The following is a 27,678-nucleotide window of genomic DNA, read 5'->3' on the forward strand; positions in this document are numbered from 1 at the left end:
AGACCAACAGTGCATCGGCTATACATTATTATGATCAATATACAGTATATAAAGATAACAATTATTCAATTAATTGATTTATTTTCACAATTTAATGTAAAAAAAAAAAAAACGACAGATTTATTTCACAATACAATCACTTCTCTGTATAGATACAAACTTTGTATTATTGCGAAAGAAAGACAGTGCAGGCTGCTGGATCGGGTGGGGAAATGCCCTCCCTACCTCGACCCAATAACGTACTAAACCATTAAATGTATGCGGTTGCTACTCACTCCTGATAGATAGAACAAGAAGGAAAATGAGATCTACTATCAGCAGGGTAGAAATCACATTTTGAAAGAGTGCTTTGTCCTGTTCTGGTGTCAGAGCTAAAGAGTCCATTCCTGGTGCAACTGCCAACTGCCACCTGCTCTCTACTTCATCTCTCTTCAACCTCGAGCCTCTTGGCCCCCCAGCAGCAGCCAGCTACTACATGGAGAAAAGGAGGCTGGTTTCCAAAATCCAAATGATGCCCCGTCCATTTCCTGATGACCGCCACCTGTTCAACTCGACGGCACGCGCCACGCTCACTGCTTGGCTGAAGGATGGAGACACCACTGAGACATGCTAGTGCATTGTCACTGTCACATTATTTTCTTACAAGCGCTCCAGCGACACAACCCCAGCCACAAAATTCCGCTTGCGCATTTTTTCGTGTTTCTTCCCTAAAGATGACTAAAACAAACATCTAAGCACTTTGAAAACCAAAATCCCTTAAGATTACTTAATTGTGGATTAAGCGAAGCATTTATTAGGATGTACATGTATTACAATTATTTAAACGGATTCCAATATTTATCTACCACTCACAATTTACTTTCGGCCAAAAATATTTAACTTATCACGTATTTATGAATATTTGCGTTTGGTGTTTTTCCATCAATATTTCCCCAAGGTAATTTCTCTATCCCTGTTCTACTATTCTTTTCCTGCCGATACTTTATCATGAAAATGAAGGGGGCTTTGATTACGTGGCAGGCTCCTTCTGCTGTGAATTTTCCGATGCTCAATGTGTGCTCCATTTACATAATTCAAACAAACCTGTATGGCATTGAGTTTAAGATCAAAAATTGATTGTACACCTTGAGGTTTATTTTTGATCTGAAAATCAATGCGCTGAATAATTCCTGATGTGTCCTTCTACACTAATGACCTTGCTAGACTCAAGAACTGGCTTGACAGGTTATCAATCACATGTCAAACTGACCAGGATTTATTTATTATATTTTTCAACAGCTCAGATAACCTGTAGCTGAGGCCATCTGGAGTGGCCATTTTGTGGTAATTAGCCATGTGGCTCCTCCACATTTCTCATTTTCACTAATATTCACTGAGTATTCACTGGGTGAACACATCTGCAAAATGTTCCCACTTTTTGAGCATGCTAAAGTAATCATTCAATTGGCTGAGGAATGATGGGGTCTGCCGGTTCTGCTTTTGCTAACATAAAAAAGAATCACAGCAGATTTTCTTGATCTGTAATTAGTAGGGTTGTCAAAATTAAAGTTTTAACTAGGGAGATTAATTTAAATTTCATAACGCACTAAAAAGATGAACTCAGTTAGTTTAGTTAGTTTACTTCCTATAGCTGCAGGCTTCTGCTCACTGTGCAGCCAAACTTAGAGGAGGGTCGCAAATACGGACTTTTATGTAGTTTTACTTTAAAAAGTTGCTTGACGGCTCATTGGAGAAATCCAAAATATTTTGCACATTTTGCAAAGACAAATTCAAATACCATATTAGTTTTACGTCTGTGGTGTATCGTTCAACTGTTTTATTTTACAGGAAAAAATCGTATTCAAGGAACTATACCTTAATTTTTTTTCCACATTTATTCCAAGATTTTACTCAAGTAAATATCGGTTCTAAGTTTCGTAAAAAAATTGTAGTTGAAAAAGGTGATTAATCGCGATAAATTTTGGAAGGTTTCGCGATTAATTAGTTAAAAAAAATCAATGGCTTGGCAGCACTAGTAATTACATAAAAATGTAAAACAACTGTGACACGAGACCGCAACCAACTGTCGTTTTGCTGGTCCCTAGCAATTTCATATCGATAGAGACGAGACACAACCGAACATATGATAAGCAACCAAATGAACCATTACCCGTGTTCAAAGAAAACGGTGTAGCATTCTAGCAATTCAATGTACCCTGTAGGGATACAATAATCAGCGAGCTGGGTGGCTCTTTCAGTAGAGAGCTGATGTTGAAGAAGGCGGCCCCTTGTCTAACAAGGCTAATTGGGCTTTAGAGGCTCCTAATGCATGACAAATAGAGAAGGAGAGGGTCTGAGACCTGCTGGTGTGAGCAGCTCAAGCATTAATAAAGCTGCACCTTTCAGTCAAAGACATCTGTTGCCAGCAGGCAACACTACCTTCATCATTACTGAGCTAGCCCACCCATGTTTGCCTGGCATGGCCATTTAAAGGGATATATATATGTTTCCCGGCTAATTCAAGCTGTCAACACCATCCCTGTTTGGAGGTGAAAAATGGGTGCACCACGCGGCGCACCAGATGGCAGAGTTGGATCATTAATCTCAGCCGGCAGACATGCGATGGATGGATTCTCCAGAGTGAACTGTTTCAAAACTGAGAACCACCCCCAGGGATGGAATTTGCCCACAAATCTGTAATTTTGTCAAGAAAGGATCATACAGTGGGTACGGAAAGTATTCAGACCCCTTGATATATTTCACTTTCTGTGACATTGCAGCCATTTGCCAAAATCAAAAAAGTTCATTTTATTTCTCATTAATGTACACTCACCACCCCATCTTGACAGAAAAAAAGCACAAATGTGTTTTTTTTTCAAATTTATGAAAAAAGAAAAACAGAAATATCATGTGGTCATAAGTATTCAGACATTGCAGCGACCTTCATATTTAACTCACATGCTGGCCATTTTCTCTGATCCTCCTTGAGATGGTTCTGCTCCTTTATTGGAGTCCAACTGTGTTTAATCAAACTGTTTGGACTTAATTGGGAAAGTTCTATATAAGACCTTAGAGCTCACAGTGCCTGTCAGGGAAAATGAAAATAATGAGGTCGAAGGAACTGTCCAAGGTAATCAGAGACTGAATTGTGGCAAGGCACAGATCTGGCCAAGGTTACAAAAGAATTTCTGCAGGAAATGACATACCACACTGAGTGGCCCCTTGATTAATCCCATAACTCCCCCAAAGGAAAAAAAATTACATTTTTTGAGGGTAAAAAAAAATTCAAACCCAAAAATGCTGATAAACATTCATTATATGTTTTCCACGAAAAATGGGGCGTAAATGGATACACAAAAAAACTCCAGAAAACCCAAAGTATTTTAGAATATTGGGAAAAAAAACAAAAGAAAAAATGCAAAAATACAGTTTGCGGGTGCAAGAAAAAAATATGTGAATACACACTGCTGCCGAACTGCAAATATGCATTGATTTAAATTTTGATATCACCGTTCACCACTAGATGACAGACATGGCTTAGTTGCTTACACCACATTTACACCAGATCTTATACTGCCCCATACTATAACATAAGAAGGCCTAACATTTTTTTGCGGGTTTGGAAGGATATGCAAGACAAACGTAGCACCTCAATGTTACAATTTTGAATGGGTTGATTTTGTGGAAAAACTGTCCAAAATTAGTTTATGCACTTGGTTGGTTTCTTGTTCGGTTGTTTTGTGCCATTCTTGAATGGCAGTTTTTATGCAAGAAAGCCCCTTGCACTGGGAGATGTATCACAATATGTGGTTATTTTGTTATTTGCTTCAAATCCTTTCTTGTTGGGTTAGGATAGTGGTTTTTTTGGGGGGGTTTTGTATGATGAGATATAAAATATCTTACAAGCACGTATTCAAGTATTTTATCCATACTTAAAATTGCATTGTTGTCATACATCTGGTTAGTATGTGCATGGTCGGGCGTCGCCCCCCGAGTAGCACTGATGAAAAATTGTGTTCCCCCCCTGCATTTAAATTGCACATCAGCGATCTAAGGATTACATTTTAGCCAAAATTATTCCAAGAGTTAAGAGAATACTGGATGTACAGCAGGTGATACACAATGTTAGCGGACTCACATTCAAAGGAATGAGACTCTAGCGTCACCATATGTTGTGTCAAAGCGTATAAAGTATTTGAACATTTTAGTTACAATGGATTGTATGGGTTGGCAGTAATTGATCAGTGTCATTACTTTTTTTTTAATGGCAACAGCACAACCTTGAACATGACATCTGGAAAATTGACGTCATTCATCATCATATTTTCTGACTAAACCTGAGATTGAAACTTGAACTTGCTTTGTGTTAAATTTGAAAATTAAAAGTGCAATGCAGAGAAGGGTGTTTTCATTGAAGGGAGGGGCAAAGGCATCTCCATATGACATACGACTACCAGTGTGCTATGAATAAATCATTGCGAGCCAGGCAGAGGGAGAGTAAACAGTTGTGTATCTTCACCTCAGATGCCAGGAGAGGCCTGTCAGACACTGCAGTTAACAAAGGCTGCCTTCCTCATCGCCATGCATATGGTGTTTTCAGCACATCCAAGTCAAAACCTGACATGATCAGGGTAGCGACCGCATGAACCCAAGAGTTGCTAATGATGCCCTCCATTTGTGTGGAAATGCAAAAATTAGGGGACAAACAGTGCAAATTAGCGGCACAATATTGATAACCAATGTTAACTCATTCACTGCCAGACATTTTCAGACCCTCTTTTACCATAAAGTTTGAAAAAATTTGAGAAAAAGATAAATAAGGTCCTGGGATTGACGGGCTGGACTGTGATAATACGTGTAAATTAGTCAATGGCAGTGAATGTGTTAAGGATGGATGATATGTATATGGAAATATAGTTGTGATGTTAAATAAAATGGGGGAAAGCATTTTTGGATTTCTTAGAATTCCCCATTTTTTCCTTTATGTTTCTGGATAAAACTTCCCTATACTCTCCCATTAGTAGAATACATAATGGTGTGAAAAAGGTCTAAAGAGGACATTTGTGGCCACACTGTAAAAACAAACTAAATAAAAATGAAAAACTAAATAACAAACTCATAATTTAATATAAATTAAAATAATGTATCAATTAAAAATAAAAGTAATAATGGAAAACTCTAAAAAACATTAAAATCTACAAGAATAGTATTACCATATTGCAGATGATAAATATGGGAATGCTGACATTAACTTTGTTCATTCCTGCACCATTATAACTTTTTTCACATTTTTTTTCTGTCCAGTGTGACCCTAATAGTACTTTTGTAGGGAACTCATGTTAATAGTAAGAGTGCTACCTGTCCAGTTTCTGCTTTTGTGAGAACTCTTAGTATGAACAATAACAAAATAAAAATACTGGAAACCAAAACAATACTTTTTAGAATATAGTTTTTTTTATTTATAATTTATAATTGGCAGATACAAAAACTCTTACCAACTGTATCCAAAATGTGCAATAAATCACTGCTGATTAACAAAAGAAATTACAAAAGTCTGTCTACTTTGGAAAGTTGACAACCAATGTAAACTGGTTTGAACTAGTAATTCTAGAGAGTGTTTACTAATCACTACTGATGCTCTTTTGAAGTAAACTATACTTTTTAACAAATTCCAAACCTGCGTTGCTCTCCCAAAATGACAACACACCATCGTGTGTACATACATCAATATTTGCGACATTCTAGTTCCCCCGTTATTAAATACAAGAAAGGCAATCGTTTTACCGTAAGCAGCACAAATGTGTAGAACACATGACAAAGTCTTGTACCAATATATTTGATGGACGTCAGCAAAACATAGACAAGGGACGGGCATTTCCAAAAAAGAAAAAAAAAAAGAAAAAAAAACGTTGTAAACGATCACCTTCATTCATCAGGATGCACAGAAAATACGGGACACTTGTTAAGTGCGGAACAGCAGCCTGCACAGGCATCAACATCTGGAATCACACACTAAAGGTGTCAAAGCTTAATCAATGAGGGGGCGATCACAGCAGCAACACTTTACGAAAAGGGTTCCCGCTCGTCAATCATGTGACAACCAAATCAAAACAGAAATACAATTGAAAGAACATTGTTATCAAAAACATCTTACTTTCACATTTTACATCCACATTCATGATCCGCCTATCTGGACAGGATGCTGGTGCCTTCCCCTTCATGTTCCGCACGTATTGTATGACACCAAACTCAATACAGTATATAGTTAACCAAACGCGTACATGAAGAAATAGCGACTACCGTGCGACTGTGAAGGACAATTCTTGGCAGGATGTCACATGAGAGTATCCAGGTGCAAAAGAATTCGTCAACGTAGATTGTTTTCCTAAATCTATTCCAAACAAGCAACACACTGCTTTTCGTGTAGCGCAATTCCCCCAATATGGTAAATGTCACAAAAAGAAAAACTACAGATCGGAAAAGAAAAAACGGTTAGCAGAAGCGAGATCCTTCCTTCCTATACAAGGCAAATGCTTTAAAACGCTACCTTTCACATGCAACATCATTCAAAGTTCCTCATTTCTCAGACATTAACATTTCCAGCTAGCTAAAACCAACACGCTATTATCATTGTATGAGGGACCGTCTCCAAATGCTCGGCCGCTAATGTCAAAACCGGCAGAACCAGAATTCCCTATCAAGTAATCCGTTTAAAGCACTTTTGTAATGAAGTGTGTGCTTTTCCCTTTTCCCCGCAGGAACTGCTGTATTTTGAGTTTTTTTATTTTTGTTTTGGGGAAACTCAGTTCTAATGAAGCCATGCAACTGTAATGGAATTGTCATGAGCTGAGAGCTTGACATCATGCCAACCATGGATTTCCCAAATCCTTTCACACAGACCTCACACCATTTTGGGAATCCATTTGATCTAGGTCAGACTTTAAGACACAGGAGTCACTGCATACAGATTCAGGTCAAGTGACGACAGGTCTGCTATTAGGTTCTTAGATGACCTGTTTATAACACATCAAAGCTTTAGTTGGGTTTACGTCATGTGGCGAAATCCATTGTGACATCTTATCTCATTGAGGTCAACCGTTGAAGTATTCACAACATCGCAAATGAGCAGACTTAAAAATAGCAGTGAAGTACTTCACTCTAGCTGCTGTGAAGTATTCCTAAAAGAGAAGTCAAACCCAAAATTGTCTTTAAAATAATATATTTTATGCTCCTTCAGTAGTTTATACACGGCATTCTGATTAATATTGCGTTTGTGGAATATGAGTTAAGCAGCAAAATCCACCTGTTTTTAGCCATCCAAGAGGCGGCCATTTTGTCACTCGCTGTCGACTGAAAATGACATCACAGTTGCTCAGGTAACAACCAATCACAGCTCACCTGTTTTCTGAAGCTGAGCCGTGATTGGTTGTTACCTGAACCCTGGGCAACTATGATGTAATTTTCAGTTGACAGCAAATGACAAAATTGCCGGCCCATGAGATGGACAAAAATGGGTGAATTTTTCTACCTAACTCATATTCCACAAACAAAATATTAGTCAAAATGTTGTGTTTAGACTAGAACATATTATTATAAAGAAAAATATTGGGTTGACTTCTCCTTTCAACAAAAAATACTTTAAAATGGGACCTATTATGCTCAACTAGATTTTCAACAAACAAATAGCAAAACACACTACATGCGTATACTTTCTCTTGCTATTGACTGAAAAACTGTGTCCAAACTTTCAACTGGTAGTATAGTTCTAAATGATCTTGAGCTACCATTTATGTTGAAAGAGATCCATATTTGTAAAGTCCTAAATTGCGGTCGACTATATCAGAACACCAATCAGGGATGAGCTGATGTTATGGAAAGTAAGAATATAAATGTGCCTCATCATTGCTAGGAACTTGATTTAGATGAACAAATATTGATAAATCACTATTAAGCAAAATAGGTCCCAATTATTTGTAGAGCACAAATTTAACACAATGCCATTTCCAAAAACAGCACAACATGGAAAAAAATAATAATAATAATCCAGCATCATCAGTACCGTTAGACTTGCATAATATAGAATGGCTCTATATAACCAGAGGTTAATTTAAAGCTCAAATGTGCATGACCAAATCCTTTCAAATGTCTCAATTTTGGACAGCCGCAAACCGTGGCTACTTGCACGTCGTTGCAGAATTTTATACATTAAAAAAATGAAAAGATTGTTTCATAGTCATGCGGCATTTATATTTGCAATGAATGAGTAACCGTCAGATCTCCAAGTATACGCTTGTTTAGCTTTGTGCTTTCTCAGGTTCGACCTCAAAACCAAAGCGTTTGCCAGTTGACACACAGTGGACAACATTTGTAATAGGTCACCTTTTTCACATCGTGACTTATGTTGGGATTAAATAATGACAGGAAAACATCTGGCGAATAAATTGCATTTGCAAGGAGTCTCCTTCAACAATCAATGCATGATAACATGAAAAGTTGTTTTCACACGAATGACTGCTAATAAACATGTATTGTGATGAACTAGAAAAATGATGCTCACAACTTATCGGTTTGAGAGGTATTGCAGGTGTTTTTTAAGCCCAAAAAACATCAATGTGAAATCTTTATTTCACCAACTTCATTTTAACAATACATATCAATGCACTAGTTGCCTTTCATTTGGGATTTTATGTAGGCCTCGTTTCAGCGTTTCATTGTGCAAGTGGGATAACTTATTGTAGCAGTTAGCGTGTGGGGTTGACCTCCAAGTAGAAGGAATCACGTCGAATCACGGGTTAGGTGTGTGTAAACGTCGTGTACAGTGTTCCCTCGCTACTTCGCAGTTCGGTTATTGCCGCTTCACTCTTATCGCGGGTTTTCATTTGTGATTAGATTTTCATCTATTGTAGTTTTAACTCACTATTTTGCAGGTGCTCTTGCTATTTTTCTTCCTTGGAAAGTCAGACTTGGAAAGTCAACGACTGTTGACACTAGGGGCGTGTTCGGAAATCCGACGCCCATGCACTACTCAGAGAGCAGAGCACGCTTCCCGAACGCAGTTTATGTTTTAAACCAATCAGCAGGTCGTGCTTGAACTGTTTCCATCTGGACTGCCTAACACACCGGCGCACTGTGTCCCCAGTTGGAGCGCGCACCAGCACACTGTTTTTGGTGCACACTAAATAAGCGAACGGCACATTTCAACAATGCTCTGAGCGGTCGAAATGAAACTTTCCAACGTGCTGTGCAACCCAGCAGGGGTCAAGGACGAAGAAATGTAGGCTAAAAACTATGTTAAAGTATTTCTTTTTATCTCAAAAATGGCTTACCTTAACTAGTACCCCATGTTGCATTGTAGCCAAACGTACAATCCTTCTTGGTTAATGCACCTTTTAAATATTTGTTGTGCAAAACAAAAGTTAGTTGCCTAGACTACTTCCAGTGGAAGTGCTTCTTCTTCATTATATTTAAAGAGGAAGTCAAACCAAAAAATGTCTTTACATTATTATGTTCGACGTAGCCCCACTAGTCTAAACAGGTTATTAATATTACGTTTGTGGAATATGGGTTAAGCTGTCAAATCCACCCATTTTTGTACATCTGTGGACTGAAAATAACATTCCAGTTGCTCAGGCCTGGAAACAGGTGAGCCATGTTTAGTCGTTCCCTGAGCAACTGTGATGTCATTTTCAGTCGAAAGAAAGTGACAAAATGGCCGCCCCCTGAGATGGATAGCATATTCCACAAACGCAATATTAATCAGCATGCCGTGTTCCGACTAGTGGAGGCACATAGAACATATTACTGTCAAGAAAATTTGGGGGTTGACTTCTACTTTAAAGGGGAAGTCGTCCCAAACATAATTTTTTTCAATAATATGTTCTATGCAAGCCCACTAGTTGAAACAAGGCATTCTGATTCATATTGTCTAATCTAATATGAGTTAAGCAGCAAAATCCACCTTTTTTTTGCTATCTCGGGGGGCGGCCATTTTGTCACTTCTATTGACTTAAAAAGACATCAAAGTTTCTCAGGGCTCAGCTAAATGACCAATGACAGCTCACCTGTCTCCTAAAACTGAGCCATGATTGGTCGTTATCTAAGCCCTGAGCAACTGTGATGTCACAGAAGTGACATAGCGGAGATAGCTAAAAACGCAATTTCACAAACGCAATATGTATCAGAACGCCTTGTTTCATCTTGAAAAAAAAATACACTATGCTTAGCTTGACTTCCCCTTTTAAGTGTAACAAGCGGTTCAGAAGGGTAGGAAAATAAAATTAACTCAACTTCGCGGAGTTCACCTTTAGCGGCTAACTTTTATTCCATAAGCCCCACGATAAACGAGAGACCACTGTACACCTCACTGAACGTAAAAAGTGCAAAATAGCCACCACTGTCCTGTGTGTGTGTATGTCAGTAGTGCTTCTCCTGTAGGTAATCTTTCATCTTGTTAGGTAAGGGCAGTTTCTGGATAAGGTCTATCCTTGTGTATTGTCTAATGACAAAACGACAAAGGTACTGCAGGGAGCGCACTTGCATAAACCGAGACACGGGGTTGGTGAGTCTGACGGGGTAGGTTGCAGATCCCGGTAAGCGGGATCTGGAATAGCAAAAAGCACCGTTCTCCGAGTCTTTTATCGAGTGTTCAATGAGGTCCACAATTGACGTGTGTCCTTCCACGTCCGGCTGCTCGTAAAAGCTGAAGCGTCCGTTGGAGTGTTCGATCCGGGTGTGGAGGGTTTTGCCCTGTGACCTGAAACTCAGGCTGAGCAGGTACCTGTCGTCCGAGCTGTCTCGGACCAAAAAGGAGCCATCGGCCAAGTTGATGAGCTTTTCCTCCGCCTCCCAGCGTGTGATGGGGCCCCAGTACCAGCCCTGCCTCGCCAGCTTCTTCAGCTCCTCGGTCAGGCTGGTCACCACCATGGGCCCGCTGCTTTGGACGGAGTCGTACACTCGGCTGACTCCGGGAGCCGAATTTGGATCAAAGTTGAGGTGGTGTCGAACTCTCTCGGCAACTTGGCTGTCCGAGGAGCCGAAGCCAGAGAACGTCCTGGGAAAACGACCGTTACCGCTCATGGGAGGCAGGAGGGGCGAGAGGGGAGGCGGGCCCTCTCCTCTCGAGCTTTGAAGCATGACGCCGGCAGAACCGAGAAGAAGACTATTAACTGAGGTGTCCATGAAAAGATCTGGAGGCAAAGCGCCAACCATTTCATGCTCCTCCTGTTCCTGAGCCATCAGCGGGGACCCGGCGTCCGCCTCGGCCGCCACCTCCATAGGAGACGCGCTGTCCAGACAGAAGGAGTGGGACCCTTCTGGGTACATTCCCTCATCTAAAGGCATTGTGTACTGAATGTAGTCTTGGGGCGTCAACCCCAGCACCACAGGCACGTCATTGTCGTCAATATTTAGATGCAGCTCACCGTTTTGCGGCTGCTGGAGGGTTTTTAAGGATTCGGGTTGGTCCTGAAACAGCCCGTCCATCTGAAAGTCACTGAATTCCTTTCGGATGCCATTTAAATTGGGGCTGGGGCCAGGAGAGTGGACCATGGCTTTAACTTTGACCTCCATTTTTATACAAGCTTCGTCAGAGTTGACCGGTCGCAGGGGCCATGGCGAGGGGCTATAGTGGTGACTCCGTAGCGACGCAGACCTTAGGGGTCTCTGGGCTTTCACCTCGTTGAAGGTGATGGGCACAGAAGAGGAGGAGAAGGTGTCCTCATCGTGCGTCGAGCCAATGGCTGAGGACCCGGTTTTGCTCTTTGCCTTCTGCTTGGCGGACAGCCTTCTCTTCAGTGATCCCATCAGGCCTTCGCTCTTTGAGCGGCTCTTACTCTGCCCACCTTTGTCTTCCTCGCCACCCAGATCACACACAGAAAGGTCTTTGGTGTAGCAGCCGCCAAAAAGGGACTCGTCCTTTGAGAACTCTACGGCCACGGGTGCCTGCTGGAGCATGACAAAGTCGCCGTCCTCTTTGCCCTTTATGCTCAGCGACTTCCGGATGGTCTTAAGGCTGATCTTCTTCATTCTGATTGGCCCGCCGCCAAGGAGGGGGGCATGAGATGTCTCTCCTTGTATCCTGATGAAAGTACTAGCCACAGTATCCTCCCATCAGGTCGCACATAAGTCATGCATACAGCAGAGCCGCCAAACCCTTCAGAAAGTGAAAACAAAAACAAAAACAAACGTACACACAGCACGATTAGAAACAACCACAATCTATACGTATGTGCAGACAAATTAAGTTTAAGGGAGCGACAGCATTGTTTTCACCCGAGTAACTTAATTATAAACCGAACAATCTGCTTCTGTATAAATGTGATGGCTATATTGTTATTGTGTATGCAAGTGTGCGAAGAGAGCTATAGATTGGATAATGTTTATTTCACAGATAGTTTGCTGAGTCATGTTATGGAAGTTTTTGTGGCCTGTATAAAACACAACCGTATTTTAGAACAGGTTTAGAGCAGGGTGTGGGTATCAATTATTGTTGATTGCAAAATATTCCATTTATATTCTACCACAATGGCATTGAGTGCTGACATTTCTAAACACTCCAACTAAAATATTTAGACTTGCAAAAAGTAAAGAGTTCAAGTACTTAGCAATTCTATGTCATTTAAATACCATTGCTGACTAGATTTAATTCAATGACTGTTTAACACCTGCACACACGGCATTTCCAAACACTCAAATTACAATATTTGTTTGCACTGTAACGTAAGTCTTTAAACATGAAATTTACAGATTCAATAAATTAGATTCAAATACTCAGCAATTTGCCATGAAGTGGTTTGAAAGACAATTCTCACAATTTTGGGTGCATTCATGATGGTGATAGATTAAATTACAGCGCGCGCACACACACACATGCACACGACAAGATAAAAACAGACCAAAAAAGGTGCTAATAAGACAGCTGCAGACCGATTACTCACCATTATGAGCAGAGAAAATGTGACTCGACTTGACTGAATGGGTGAAGTTCCACTTCCAGCACCTTTCATTTGATGCTATGAAAAAAAGAAAGCTTGTTACCACTCTACAAACACTTCTCGTTTTACCAGCCATGTTATTACCAGCGAGTTAATAACTAGTGGTTTATATAACCTGCTCCTCCTTGGCTGATCTCATTATGGAAACAGAATCAAGGTTTTGTCCTGACCTAGCCTAGCACGGGCCTACACATTTAGAGGCATGTCTTAAACTTATACATGAAAGTTAGCATTTTACAACATTGTCCCGATCTAAGATGACAATAGCAAACATTAGAACAACCTTCAATGATCACTCGACAAAAATACTGGTTGTTTCTTGGATATTGCGTGTCAGTAGAACATATGAAAACTGCCAGATGTGCTACTACGACGCGCTACATTGTTAGTTAGCACATTTGCTCCTCTCAATGTAAATTAATCCTAACCAGTCGCATTGTAAAACATCCCCGTGTGGAATAAACCTTTACCCCGCCAGTTAAGCTCACGAGAACAACAAATACATCCCGATTTGAAATAAAGGACCGCTCTTCCACCTTTGTTAGCTGACGAAAGATACCTAAGCTAACGTTAGCGTCCTACCAACCTAAGCCAATCAGCTAGTTTCCTTCACGCTTGTTGTCGAAATCAGACAACAATATAACATTACCTTGCAGTTCTTCCGCTTCCCTGTCCACGGCAATAGCATCAGCGTTTACATGTCCAGGGTTAGTACGTCTGGGGAAAAAAGGTGCGGTGATATATTCTCCAATACCATGACACAATAAGGTGACACCTTTCTGACTGACTAGGTTAGCACACTTGAGGAGCTCCCGGCCTCTTCCTTTGTTGCCTGTTGAGTTGAGGCAGGCGGCACATTGGGATGGAGCCAGCACGCACACAAACGCTTCATTAAATTGGTGCACAGTTTGAAAAATAAAAACATTCTACTTCTACAAAATATAGATAGATGCCTATCAAATATAGTCCTATCCAATAAAAACAGTGAACATAAAGAGACTGGTGCAAACATATGTTGTGTCTAGGAAAAAACAACAACAAACAGCAAATCGCTCTTTATTAAAAACACTGAGCCAAGCGTGACAGATTTAAATAATTGTTGAACCAAAAGGAATGATTTGTGTAATGAAATTAAAATTAATACATTCACTGTATATCGGTGAAAAGGTGGAATGTTCATGGATATTATGTACTTTCGCACATATTATATTGTGCAGATGTTGACAAATTATTATTTTTATTATCTCTGTGCAACAATAGAAATAGTGTGTTTTCTCTACTTTAGTCCTACCTATAATCGAGTCAGGATATGCACTATAGAACTTGAATGGATGGATTTATTTGGTTGATAAATATTGATAAATTCAATAAAAATTTGACTTGACAAATGCTTTAATAGTGGGGGGTTTTCCCTTTAGTATATATTATATGAATAACTTACAATTGTAATAACAAAATAGTCACAAATGTATATAGAACATGGAGACGAGATATGACTAGATATGATTATTACTTTTTCCTACAACGTTAAACATATGAATTATGCAGAACAATGGTATCTCTTCATTTCATTTTATTTTAAAATGTATTTTACTTTTTCTTATAAATATTGTCTATTTCGTGTGATAAACGATAATCAATCCACTATTAATCTGTAATTATCATAGTTTGCTAAAGTTTTTTTGTGGTAAATTAATGTCTTCTGTATTGTTTGTCAATATTTCATATAGTATATGTCAAGTTTTATACAGCATTATATATTTGAGTACTTTTCTCATTTGGGACTTGAGCTGAAAAAGTTTGGGGAAACTGATGTAGCGAAAACATGGCACTGCAACTAATTTCTTTTTAAAACAAACTGTGACCAGAGTGGTGGTTTCGATGTGATCGCATTGTGACAGGACAATGTATCCAAGGAAGCTAGATGAGAAAAATAATTGCTCTAAAATATTCGGTGTCCAAATAGCCTATTCACTAATGAGTAAACTTTCTTATTTGTGGTTTATGAGTCTGATCCAGTATGGTGACTTGTGCTTACAGGACCTTTTAATTTGTATTCTGAAAAAGATCAAGTTGACTCTCCAACTACAAGTTGATAGAGCAAACTAAACGTTGGTTGCCTAATTAGTGTCAGTATTGTTTTTAAAGGGGATGATGTTTACCACTGCCAGACTAATTTGGTTTCTGCTGAACATCAGATTGTTTTTTTTCCATGCTGTCAAGTGTATGGCAGTCCTTCCCCACCCTGCTTGGGGCTGCTATAGGCAGACAGGCTCTCTGCGAGCACTCTAATTACTGGGCCTTATTAGGCTTGATCAGGCTACCTTTTCGTGATATGCTGGCACACGAGGGAAAGTGATAGTGGAGGAAGGCAAGAAGAAGCGGGAAGGAGGGATGGCAGCTCTGAAATGATGCGTCAAGGACACCACAACACATGAGCCTGTTTTTACAAGCCAAATTAGACCTGACAAACAAAGTTTACTCCACTTGATACTGGAAGCCAGACAGTCAAACAGAATGCAACTTGACACAATCCTGTATACATTGTTTCTCCCCCCCCAAAAAATCAATACAGTGTAGCTTTGCAAGTCAAACCCACTCTGTTTTATGATGTTGATTGACATCCAAGTTGCTCCTTTTCCAAACAAATATTCCCATAGAAATAAGGTTAAGTGAATTTATCAGTTAGACTCAAACTGTTGCTCTCATTAAACCTTTATTAACTGTACAATGCAGGCAACATTTTAACTGTCATACACCGTGATACTTGTCATGTGACAATTTATATTGTAGGTACAGTATTGCTGGGATTTATTTAACATCTGCTCATAATTGATACCGTATCTAATTAATTGCATTGAAAATATTTTACTGAGCAACCAGACACTTTCCTATGTCGCGGCAATTCCATAACCTGTTCTATAGCTAACATCATACGTTTTCTTCTTTTCCATCACTGGTACCATTCTGTTGTGGCATCACACAAAAACAAATGAGAGAAAGAACAAAACATACTTGTGGAGGTAAAACTTAAGAATTAAGACTTTCATTTTTATTAGATACCTTTGTCATTATAGAAACCATAAGGCAGTATTTATTTATCTATTTTATTTATTTATTTTACAAAATACCTAGCACTTGCTTTTCGTTTGATTCTTTTCACTAAGTGTTGCGGGCTTCCTCCGCAGCGTCTCTTACCTTTGGCACTGTAGTGGAGGGCTGGAACAGAAGGATTGTCAACACTCCGGGTCCAAGGCAGGACCACTGACACTGCACAAGGAAGGACTGTGAAATGACAGCCGGTGGTATTTAGGATGTACACCCTGGCCTTATTTTATTTAAAACTCACCCATTCATTATTTAGAATCACCCTTTTAATGTGAATATCCATGCCTGAAGAACAACTGTTTTAAATCAGGTAATCTTGAATGAAAAGGAAAGTATCGTGCACTTTTAAACCCCCTTAAAAAATAAAAATTAAAACAAAATCAAGGTGAATAAAAACAAAATCAAGGTGAGCATCAAACATGTGATACATGCAGCCAATTTTATTAATTATCACCTTGTCAAATCATAAAACTCACATCTCATCTGAAGTGTAACATCATGTGCAATAATGTGCATAGGCCTAATGTGCATAAGCGTTTGTGGAGGACCTTTCAAATGAAAATACATTGGTAGGCCTAGTCGATGATTAGGATTAATATGGTCGAAAGTGTCAGTCAGAATGAAACGTAAATTCACCCTTCTACTACTAATACTGTAGTGCGGCAATGATTTAATTAAATGACGTTCAAATTTCTAGCTATTTTTTAACCATAAATATGATGATTATTAAGGAATTGAAAAATAACTTCACAATGGTCACACAATGTTTTGGAATTATTGTTATTAAGATCCATTAAGAGCTTTGTAAATGCTGACTTTTTGAATTTGATCTCATTTCTTTCCCCAGTTGTACCTAAAAAAACATGTTTAGCAAACGAGATTTGCTAGTTTTTTCTCCTACACATTTGAAGGCCATGAACGCATCCCCACCCTATCCCGGAAGTGGAGTGACGCTGGCGCGGATGTTGAAAACAAACCCGGGTAGCTGTCTTTGTGACCCTCGCAGACGCAGACGTCCACTCACTAAACTACACGATTGGACCGCATCTTGGCTTGGATAAGGCTTGGTTTGAACAACTAGAAAAGCAGTGACCACGCAATATGGAATTATCTGGCATTATCAAGAAAATAGGTAGGCTAATGGTTAGCTGGAGAAAGGTTGCTCGGTGAGCTGTTTTTCACCATGCAGTGATCGTTGCCTCCTGTCAAACTATAAAACAAAACAAAACATTGTTTTCTTTGTTTATTTATCATGTTGTATGTCATGTTATACCGTTTACTCGTATGTGTACTTGAAACATACTTAAACGCGTTCGTCTGGCTAATCCAGTAGAGTTATCTAAGGCAGCAAAACTCATAAATGCACAACTTTTATCTGCTATTGAGGTCAAAATGCAACTACAAGAACTTGATGTTTCTTTACAAATGGAATGTTTTACTTTTGTGACCAACAGGCCACTCTTTGGTCGAGATACGAGTTCGGGCATTGAAGAGCATCCTGTGTAAACTGAAGCACTCCCTGATTTCCATCCCAGACATTGTTCAAGAAAAGATGTTGTTTGTGTATCTCCTGGAATGGTTCAATTTCCCGGAGGTGCCCATGAAAGAAGAAGTTCTGGATTTACTCTTGACTTTATCCAAGGTAGATAACAGAGCAGGTCATGTCTTCTGTATTCATTTCATCATTGTTTCTTGTTTCTTTCATTATTTTGTCCTTTTTTTAAGCATCCAAGTGCAGCCCAGATGCTGAGAGATGTAGAGGCGGAGGATTTCCTCTCCCAACTGTCTGCTAACGTGGAACCGAGACTTCGAGCTGTCATTGATGCAACCCTGGACCAGCTGTTTCAGCTGCCTGAGCTAATCCCCTGTTGCACCACAGTCTACACGCATGGACTCCATAATAAATCTCCAACAGGTGCTGCAAAGCTACAACAAATAGTTTGTGAAATCTTTTCAATAATGATAAAGATTGATTTATGAATATCCTACGTGGTGTCACCTCTGAAATAACCACAGATTTAGCATCCGATGAGCTTCTTCCTGATCGGGGTTATTTTCAGAAGAGCATGCTCAACCATGTGGATGTACCTCCGCTGAAGACTGCAGGCACTGATTTTTACTTTCCATTGCACAATGCATCATACAATAGAACCTCCAAAGTTGAACAGAATCAGTTATAAATATGTTAATATGTTATTTTTGATACTATTAAACAGTTGTCGTGACTTCAAAACAAATATGGAAAAGGATGTTAAGGGATTTATTTTTATTTTTTTACATTCCTGACTTTCATTCATGCAGTTGTAAAGACAAGTCAACCGTTGTGTACTAAAAGTAAATGATACTAAAATAAAGTAAAACAATACTACTTTGAAGACAGGGGGCTTGGCAGTGTGATACTGTCACCTTCTGTGGTTAGCATCACACTTTGCTCTCACAAACAAGTCAAAGAAAAGCAAAATAATTTCAAAATTAATCTTTTCAATGCTCACTGTGCTGTAGTGTCACGGCATTTTCAAATGTTTGAGGTTCCAGGCCTAATTTCTAGATGTTTTTGTGGCTGAACCCTGAATTGTATCACTTTTGTGTGGTTCAACTTTGGAGATTCCTCTGTACTGTATATTAATTATATTCCCCATTATGTTGCATTGTTATTTCATCCACCTCTTTTTTTTTACAGTGCATGAGGCTGTGAAGTGCTTGAAGTTCTCTTTGTTTCCGTGGCTGACTTTGACAAACACTGACAGACACATTCTATCTTCCAATGAAAGGTGAGATGCAATCTATGTACAGTATTTCTTATATGATAATATAGGCCTAATAAATGAATTTCTGCATTAGGCATGATTAATTAATTTACTCCAATAATGAATGTAGTTTGTTTTCTATACAGTTAGACATTTCGGATTATTGATTGATTCAACTTTTTCAAATTCATTTCTTTTCAAAAAGTTCTTTAAGAAGCAGCAACCCCAACTTGGTGCGGTCCACGTGTGAGCTACTGTGTGATGTCATCATGCAGGATTTCCCTGCTGAGATCTTCCTCCAGAGGCCCAATATTGCAAAGGTGTGCACTCTTGAGTCGCTCTGGGTGAAACATAAAGCGCTGGCCCATTCCCAAAAATACACTCTGTAGCCACCTGCATAATCTTAATGAGATGCAGTCCTGAGCTTTGCCCCTCTCATGTTATTCAGTAAGGTACCCCAAAAACTGGAAACGCCTCTGAGTATGACAAAGCACATTTCTACACCTTTCCAGCTATAATATAAAATCAATTTTTCAAGCAATACCGGTGCAAGGGAACTTTCTGGCTGAAGTCTAATCGTTAAAAAGACAGTTTCTTCACGTATTTTTTAGCTTCGATTTACGGGACTAAATTGCATCGTCAATAATTCAACTTCATTTGCTCTTTTTATATATTGACCTTTATTACAGATTTTCTCCATATCAGATTTTTACCCTTGTTTTTGAAGACCAATAGTGCACGACCTCATCTTAGAGCCAACAAGAAAATGCACTCACCCACGCGAATTCACACATATAACCTCAATCATTCACGTCATTATATATTGCCTTCTCTGACGATGTCTTTTCCTGTCTTCAGACTCTTCTGTCCCTTCTGAGGCTGGGGTCGGGTAAAGGTGAGGCACGTTACCTCCACTTGCAGGCGCTCTCCTGCCTGAGGCAGCTTTGCGTGGGGCTGAGGCAGAGGCTGCGCTTTCATCGAGATCCGAGCTTCCACTCTGCCAAGCAAGGAGGTGGCGCCTGTGAGTTAATGTGACAGCATTTTGCGTCTTTTGCATGAATTCAATTCTGATGTTCAAGTTAAAGGAATGTGGCAACAAGCTGAGATTTAGAATCATTTAATAAAAGAAAATATGGAGAAATGGCCCACTCCTCCCCTCCCACTTGAACCACCACTCCGTTTATTAGAGTGGAGCTCACTATTTCAGGAAGTGCCGGTACAGTACTTTATTCAGCATTCACTTAATCAAATCTGCCGCATTAAAATGGTTTATCTTTAGAGAGAGAGAAAAAATAGTCGTCTGTTATAAATGTGATTTTCTTTGCTTTGGCTATTTAGATACTGTGTCCCAGAACTCCTCCTACTCCCAGGAAGCACAGGCGACCCAGCGTTCGCAGGCTTCTTCCCCAGAGTGCTCTCCTCGGCCAACAGTGGTCGGGGGAACAGGTCAGAGGGTCAGGGGAGATGGCCAAGATGGAGATGCAGGTTCTAACAGGTATGCGTCTTGATATTCAATTGTGTGTTGACTTTCATGATCCCCTAACATCTCAGACGTCTGTCTTTATACTCGAGTGGCTAAGGCTTCTCTCCCATTTTTTTTGTTCATTTAGTGGCAGCTCACACAGAAGTGCAGTCGCAGCCCAGACAGCCAGCCAGACACCTCCTGCAGATGTGGGCCGATTGGCGCTACCTGACCAGGGTCTGGAAGATGATCCAGAGATGCGGTTGCAGCAGCTCACTTTAGCTCAGTTCACTGTTGCCACCCTGGAGCATGTCATACCGCTGCTTAAGACAGGTGAGTGTTTGTGTTCCACATACTCACACTCTTCTCGATATCCAAATGAGGAGCTCTTTGCAAAAATGAAATAAATGGCAAAAGAGCTCAGTAGATCCTGCCAGGCTATTCAAATTAGTACACACTTTTTGCTGTGCTACATTTCCTTCGCTCCTCCCTCTCACTTGCCCCAGCACCTTGATCTTGGTTTTTGTAAAGTGTAAATTTCCCCACAAAATGCGACGTATACTCTGGAACGACTTATAGTCCGAAAAACATGATGATAGTGTTTATTTGTCTTCGTTCCATGTGCAGTTGATTATCACAACAGGTCCGCCACATGATGCGTTCAAACCCAACTTGGACCGCACCATCGCAACAAATGACAATTGGAAGAGGACCTGAATTTATTGGGATCAAAAGAATCACTTGAATGTATCCGATGCAATACGTACAGCTCGCGACATTTTCACCTCAAGCTTTTGCTATTTCACCCAGAGGTACCTCCAGGTACGGGCCAAGTTGTAATTTGCCCGTACATTTTCTGTATATAATCTTACACAGTATCTATATGGTTAAGTATTGTTCTAAAACACAATATATAATATATATATTGTAACAATGATGAAGCCACACACTCCCCAATATGTTTTGATTTGGCACAGGTGCATTACCGGTGGTGGCCATGCTAAAGGAGGTGGCCACCACAGGTCTTTAGCATGCTATGACTGCATCATTGTGAGCCAAGAAGATGGAGAGTAAACAGTTGTGTATCTTCACCTCAGAGGCCAAGAGACGCCTGTCAGACACTGCAGTTAACAAAGGCTGCCTCCTCATCAAAGCCAAAGTCTTCTTTGGCATGCTAAAGAAGGTGGCCACCACAGGTCTTTAGCTTGCTACAGAAACAGGCGGCAATGCACCATAAGTACTGTATTGCCAACTGCCAACAGAAAGTAGAAGAAGAAGTAGTCGACTGATGTGCGATGTATCGATAGTTTATCATGTGGCTTCTGCCACAGCAAGGATTTGTACATATATTTTATATTTACAGCACCAAAAGGTGCAAATAAGCAACTAAGATTAGAACTTTGGCCACAATGTGGCGTGGGATTCTAGTTAAGGTAAGCCATTTTAAACTAAAAAGTTCAACTAAAACTTTACTGTAGTTAGAAGCGGAAGTTTTGAATCCAACCGGAACTTGTTTGCTGCCGATTAGGGATGCGTTCAGAAATATACTCTGAGCGCACACTGCTGCACTCCGGCTGCTTGGAAACTCAGAGCGTTGTTCAAATGTGCTATTCGGTTATTCAGAGCGCCCCAAAAAAGGAGAGTGCTGGAGTGTGAAATGTGCAGTTCTGGGTAAATAATTGTCAGCAAAATCGATCTATAGCATTTTGGAAAAGAGTTTTTTTTTTTTTTTTTAAATAATCCACCATTGACTTGTCCCCAAAATCCTTCTCATTCTCTTGCATTTCGCAGATGGTTCACATGTGTTCTGTCGTGTTCTGGAGCTGCTGTTCGACACCGTCCTCCTGCTCGGGGACAGCATTTGCGAACTGGTCTGGGACGATCGCAGCCTGGTGGGGATGGAGCTGGCAAGTCAAAACACAGCTTGTGACAGCCTCTCATGCAGATGAATGGATGTGCCTTACTTGAACGGGGGAGGGGCCGGCCTACTGGGTTTTGCCTCCAGGCAATTTGCCACAAACACGTAGGCATACGCTACTCAAGAGTCAGTGCGGATTTGATGCGTGTGATTAGGCAGAATGAAATACTGAATGCTACACAACATTCCATTTTGCAACTAATGTTCTGTGAGCCAAAGGATTTCAGTTGCCATTTTGGCTTTACACAGTGTACATAGTGTTGATATAACATACCTGTCAACCCTGAGCTGTGCTGAATCTTACAAAAGTTGTAATTTGCCCGTACATTTCTGCATATAATATTACATAGTATCTATTTTTAATCTTACACAGAGGTGGGGGAAACGGAACGGATATTTCTATATATAATCGCTCAACGGGGGGCATGGGGGGTTGGGACTTGACGTGAAAGTCGGCCGAAGTCTGCACTCGGAATCGCTAACGGACGCTCCGGATTAGAGCCAAAATGGGCAAGACGAGATCGGTCTAACAAAAAGGGAGTTTTTAATTGATTTTTTTTTTTTCCTTTCCAAAAATTGTTATACGCCGTACACAATTTGAGATGATCAAAAAAACGTATAAAATACGGGGAAAACGTACACGTTGACAGGTATGATATAATGGGATTTCTCTCAAGATTTGGATGCAATGGAGCCACGTGAATTTTCAAAACAAAACAATATGAAACCCAAAATACCATTTGATAAATATGGTTAGCATGTAGTGCGCCCGCCAGAAGTCAGCTGGGGATGGATTTTCGCTCCTTGTGACCCACTGTAGAAAATGGATGAATGGATAGATTTGTTTTTCCATTTTTAAAATGCCAAGAAAAGTTGTATAATACACATGTATTTTTGTTGTTGTTTTTGCCTCAGAACCATATTTTCATCCACCGTTTATGCTTCTGTTCCTCTGCTGTTGGGCTCATACTGTACACTTGTCAAGCAGGAGGGCCCTCAGGCCCTCTGCTGTTTAATACATGCCATTCAACGTCTTGTGGCCTGTTTTGTCATATTTATGTGGAGAGCAGTTTTGTGTGGCAGACCTTGGGTTTTTTGTCCGTTGGGAATGCGCTTGTCTTAGTTAACCAGCCAAAGAATAAACAGGACACTTACTGCCCCCTACTGGTATTAACCAATCACTGTTGCTAACAGAACAAAGTGTCTGAGAATAGACTGCTCTGGTTTCTTCATTGTGAGATGGATGCATCTGTATTTTGTCCAAAAATAACACCCAAATCCTCTCTTACATTCAGTTTCTCATGTCTGCATTGAGCAAGTATTTCCCTTGGCTGTCAGCCACTGTCTTTGCATTGTGTGTGAAGTGACAACGACATTCTTGCCTCTGTGTATTATAGAAGGAGAAGCTGCAAACATGCTTGGACTTACTAGCAGAAGTACTGAGTTACCACCAGGACAATAGCATCGGTTCTCAAGTTCACCACAGAGTTGCATACACAGGCTCGGCAGTCTTCATCATTAAATTCCTGCAGACCATACTTCCCCTTGAAAAGGTGTGTGTGTTAACCTAACTCTGAAAATGGTTGATTTCTTAATAATAATATTCCATGCTTCATCTCGCAGGCTAGTGGTAATGTCCCAGAGAATGCAGTAACAGCGATTTTTCACCTGTGCCTGGACAAGTCATTTGGAATGGCGCTACCCAGCATGCAAGAGACTGCAGTGGCCTACTTGGAGCAGTTAAACTCTGACAGACATGAGCTCTACAGGAGGGTGACCCGTGCTGCTCAGTGGATGGAATCCACTTGCAGCTTCCTCAAGGAGATACAGAATGAGGTATGATGCGCATGTAGTGAAATGAACACACCGATACACTGGCGGGACTTTGACAGTTTTACATTCAATTCAAACACAATCCATTCTCTGATGCTGGTTAAAGTTCCAAAATAAATGTTGCCATCAAGAATACTATTAAGTAACTTAATTTCCTGGCTGCTTTACTACATGTACTGGCAATGTTTTATGTTTAACATTTTTCTTAACTGTTATATAATTGTACAGAGAAATTAGCTACTGTTAAATAAAATAAAGCGCAATGACTCACTTTTTAAAGACAGGCATATTGAGGAACCAGAAGGTGTTAACAGAATGATATTGTCACCCTGTGGCTTTTTATATGTATTGCTGAATCAATTTGAGATGCTGGGTGGCTTAAAAACAGCACCATATATATTTTATAGACTGTGTGGTATCTTGATACAAGTGGCCCAATTTGAGAATTAACAAAGCAGCTTGGTTGATTTTTATTTTTTATTTTATTTTTTGCTTTGTGTTGTGTGCATTTGAGTTACAAATGAGCTTCACATATATGCCGCTGCTTGGTTGTGTGTGTGGAAAAAATAAGGAGAGCTACAGTGTCCAATACACTTTGTTGAATCGGGACAAAAGTCAAACACACAAATCTGAAATGAGTACACTCTCAAGGAGCTACACTTAGGCCAAAACTCATGCCGAGGCAGTCACACGCAACCTGCCAAGGTGGGCCAAGCAGCTTCAGCCTTGACGTCACTCTCTGTTTCATCTCTTGAAAGACACACATCCAAGATGAACAGAATTTCAATTCATTTCATCGGGGAGAATTGATATAATGAATTAAACTCATAAGCCAAGGCACCACTATAATTGTATGTTCAACGTAGCACATCCTTGGGAAATGAATTTATATGTTTCCAATGGTTATCATCACACTTTTCCACTTTCACAGAATAGAAAACGAGCTTAACTCATTCACTGCCATTGACAACCCCAGGAACGTATTTATATTTTATTCAAATGTTTTCAAACGTTAGGGTAAAGTAGCGTATGAAAATGTCTGGCAGTGAATGACTTAAGAAAATGTTAAAAAAGAAAATTGGGAAAAAAAAAAAAAACTCTACAAATTGTACCACTTTTGAAGTGTTTAACTTTAAAGTGGAAATCAACCCAAACACATTTTTTTTAAAGAATATGTTCTATGCAGGCGCACTAATTGAAACATGGCATTCTGATAAATATTGCGTTTGTGGAATAAGAGTTAATCCACCCGTTTTTAGTCATCTCTGGGGGTGGCCATTTTGTCACTTCTGTCGACTGAAAATGACACCACAACTACTCAGGGCTCAGGTAACGACCAATCATGGCTCAGCTTCAGTGTGAGCTGTGATTGGTCGTTACCTGAGCCCAGAGCAAATGTGATGTCATTTTCAGTTGACAAAAGTGACAAGATGGCCGCCCACAGAGATGGCTAAAAACAGGTAGATCAACTCTTATTCCACAAACGCAATATTTATAAGAATGCCTTGTTTCAACTAGTGGGCCTGCATAAAACGTATTCTTGAAAGAAATTTGTTTGGGTTGACCTCCCCTTTAAAGGTTTGACTAAAAATGTGGCTTTCCCCCTTTCTGTGTGTTCCACGCTTCTCACCCAGTAAGGATCAGGACTACAGAAAATGGATAGATGGAAGGTTAACGTCCAGCCACTCCAATTCAAGCTAACACATGATTTCTTTATTAAGGGAGAGAAGAACTGGCCGGAGCTACTGGAGGTGGCGGAACAGGCGATCGAAGGCCTTCCATTTCATGAACACTTGCCGCTCGTCAAGGAATGCATTCATTTCTGTTCCTATTTGTGAGTTTAAGATTATTACGTTAATCACCGCATGTGCTTCAATCAAATTAATAGTCTTTTGAAATGATGTGGTTTGCCATCAGGTGGAAGTTTGATCAGCCCAGTCCAGTCCTCCAGACGGAGAGTCAGAAACTCCTCCTCAAGCTGCTGTCTCATCCATTGCTGCCCGTCAAGATAGAAACCTACACGTGCGCATTAGCTGTCGTCAAGGTCAGAGCAATGGTGTCTTATCAGACGGACAGACAGACAGGCAGGCAGTGTTTAAAGTCGAAGTCAACCCAAACATATTTTTTCCAGAATATGTTCTATGCAAACCCAATAGTTGAAACATGGCATTCTGATAAATATTGTGCCTGTGGAATAAGAGTTAATCCACCCGTTTTTAACCATCTCTGGGGGCGGCCATTTTGTCACTTCTGTCGACTGAAAATGACATCACAACTGCTCAGGGCTCAGGTAACGACCAATCACGGCTGACCTGTTTTCTAAAGCTGAGCCGTGATTGGTCGTTACCTGAGCCCTGAGCAGTTGTGATGTCATTTTCAGTCGACGGTAGTGACAAAATGGCCGCCCCCTGAAATGGCTAAAAAGGGGTGGATTTTGCTGCTTAACTAATTTTCCACAAACGCAATATTAATGAGAATGCCATGTTTCAACCAGTGGGCCTGCATCGAACATATTCTTTAAAAAAAATATGTTTGGATTCACTTCCGCTTTAAATGAGCGGTCATGGCAAAAAAAAAAAAAAAAGATGCCGTTACTTGCGTGCACTACACGTTAACTTTGCCTACCACTCATAAATAATAACATGCTTTATTGAGTGTTTTTAAAACAAATAAAGTTGCAGTTGTATGGTGTTTATTTGCACTACCCACAGGAGTGCCTCGGCATTCAGAATATGTCGCGACAAGAATCAGGACTCTGCAGCGGAGTCAACTTCCTTCTACACCACAAGGTGCTGTATGAAATAAGCGCCTTTGGCCTCCAGGATTCTGCAGAGAAGGTGGGCAAATATATCTCTGTCTTTTCAATGTAGTCTTTTATATATGCCTGCAGCAACTCATTTTAAGGCCAAGAGCGTTGAGTGGTTTGACCAGCTCTTTCCTAAACTTTCACAATTACATGGAACACATCTACGTATCAATGCAAGCAACCTACTCATTCAGAGTTCTACTGTCACAATTTTAAACTAATGTATATTATGCGATGATGAGTTATTTAAACAGAAAATAACAATATGGACTTGGTTTTAAGGTGCCTTTAATATGAGCAAATTCAGATTATAACGGTTGGCATTCGACCATTCACACTTTTCAAGCGATTTTCTCCAACATTTCAGGAATTGTTTTGCAATTTCGATGCAAGAATTTTGTTTGTTTTGAACAATAGCAACATGAGGATGGCTGAGTTAACTGCGGCCAAAAGTCATATCAGTACATTCTTTGCTAACAGTCACAATTTATGTCTTACCTTTTGTCTTTTAGGGATTATTGTAGTGTATCAAAGCAAGCACACATTTTATTTTTTTGCTCAGCGCAAATATTCCTGAGGCACCTCAGCCCAAAAAAAATCTGTAAAATCCGTTTGTGTTCCTTTAGTGAGCGCTGACTAACATTTCAAACAACATCTGAAGGAAAGTGGCTGAGAGAACGTAGAGCAAAAATTAAATTTGCACACTTTTAAGATTCCTCCCCTAAACGTCTTTTAAACAATTCTTGTACGAGCACAGGAATACTATTGGTGTTTAAAGTATATTTCAGCCGCGGTACTGTTGTTCCTATATTATTCGAATGCAGCAATTGCCA

The 27,678-nt window shown here is 40.1% G+C and overlaps 2 protein-coding genes across 3 annotated transcripts in view; one reads left to right on the plus strand and one right to left on the minus strand.

Moving 5' to 3' along the window:
• Positions 1–5,411: 5,411 nt before the first annotated feature.
• socs6a (suppressor of cytokine signaling 6a) lies at positions 5,412–13,851 on the minus strand. The gene is made up of 3 exons (XM_086021376.1): positions 13,621–13,851; positions 12,915–12,989; positions 5,412–12,130 (listed from the first exon to the last, which is right to left on the minus strand). Exon 3 carries the CDS (start codon positions 12,001–12,003, stop codon positions 10,393–10,395), a length of 1,611 nt encoding a protein of 536 aa, XP_085877502.1. The 5' UTR covers positions 12,004–12,130; positions 12,915–12,989; positions 13,621–13,851; the 3' UTR covers positions 5,412–10,392.
• Positions 13,852–17,026: 3,175 nt separating this feature from the next.
• The window catches only part of rttn (rotatin), a 56,783-nt gene continuing 46,131 nt past the window's right edge, over positions 17,027–27,678 (plus strand). For both annotated transcript variants that reach the window (XM_086020568.1, XM_086020567.1), the window contains exons 1-15: positions 17,027–17,211; positions 17,534–17,721; positions 17,805–17,994; positions 18,096–18,185; positions 18,760–18,850; positions 19,032–19,146; positions 19,685–19,847; positions 20,165–20,321; positions 20,437–20,621; positions 22,080–22,195; positions 23,604–23,759; positions 23,830–24,042; positions 25,761–25,873; positions 25,957–26,083; positions 26,751–26,876. In XM_086020568.1, the coding sequence (XP_085876694.1) occupies positions 17,181–17,211; positions 17,534–17,721; positions 17,805–17,994; positions 18,096–18,185; positions 18,760–18,850; positions 19,032–19,146; positions 19,685–19,847; positions 20,165–20,321; positions 20,437–20,621; positions 22,080–22,195; positions 23,604–23,759; positions 23,830–24,042; positions 25,761–25,873; positions 25,957–26,083; positions 26,751–26,876 (2,061 nt within the window). In that variant the 5' untranslated portion in view covers positions 17,027–17,180. The remainder of the gene's footprint in view (positions 17,212–17,533; positions 17,722–17,804; positions 17,995–18,095; positions 18,186–18,759; positions 18,851–19,031; positions 19,147–19,684; positions 19,848–20,164; positions 20,322–20,436; positions 20,622–22,079; positions 22,196–23,603; positions 23,760–23,829; positions 24,043–25,760; positions 25,874–25,956; positions 26,084–26,750; positions 26,877–27,678) is intronic.

This window comes from Filicampus tigris, chromosome 21 (assembly GCF_054856515.1).
Source record: "Filicampus tigris isolate MCC_2025a chromosome 21, RoL_Ftig_1.0, whole genome shotgun sequence".
Classification (NCBI taxonomy): Eukaryota; Metazoa; Chordata; class Actinopteri; order Syngnathiformes; family Syngnathidae; genus Filicampus; species Filicampus tigris.

What these genes read in the sequence shown, in the direction of transcription:
- socs6a (XM_086021376.1), bottom strand. Translation starts at nt 12,003, where the DNA reads ATGAAGAAGATCAGCCTTAAGACCATCCGGAAGTCGCTGAGCATAAAG.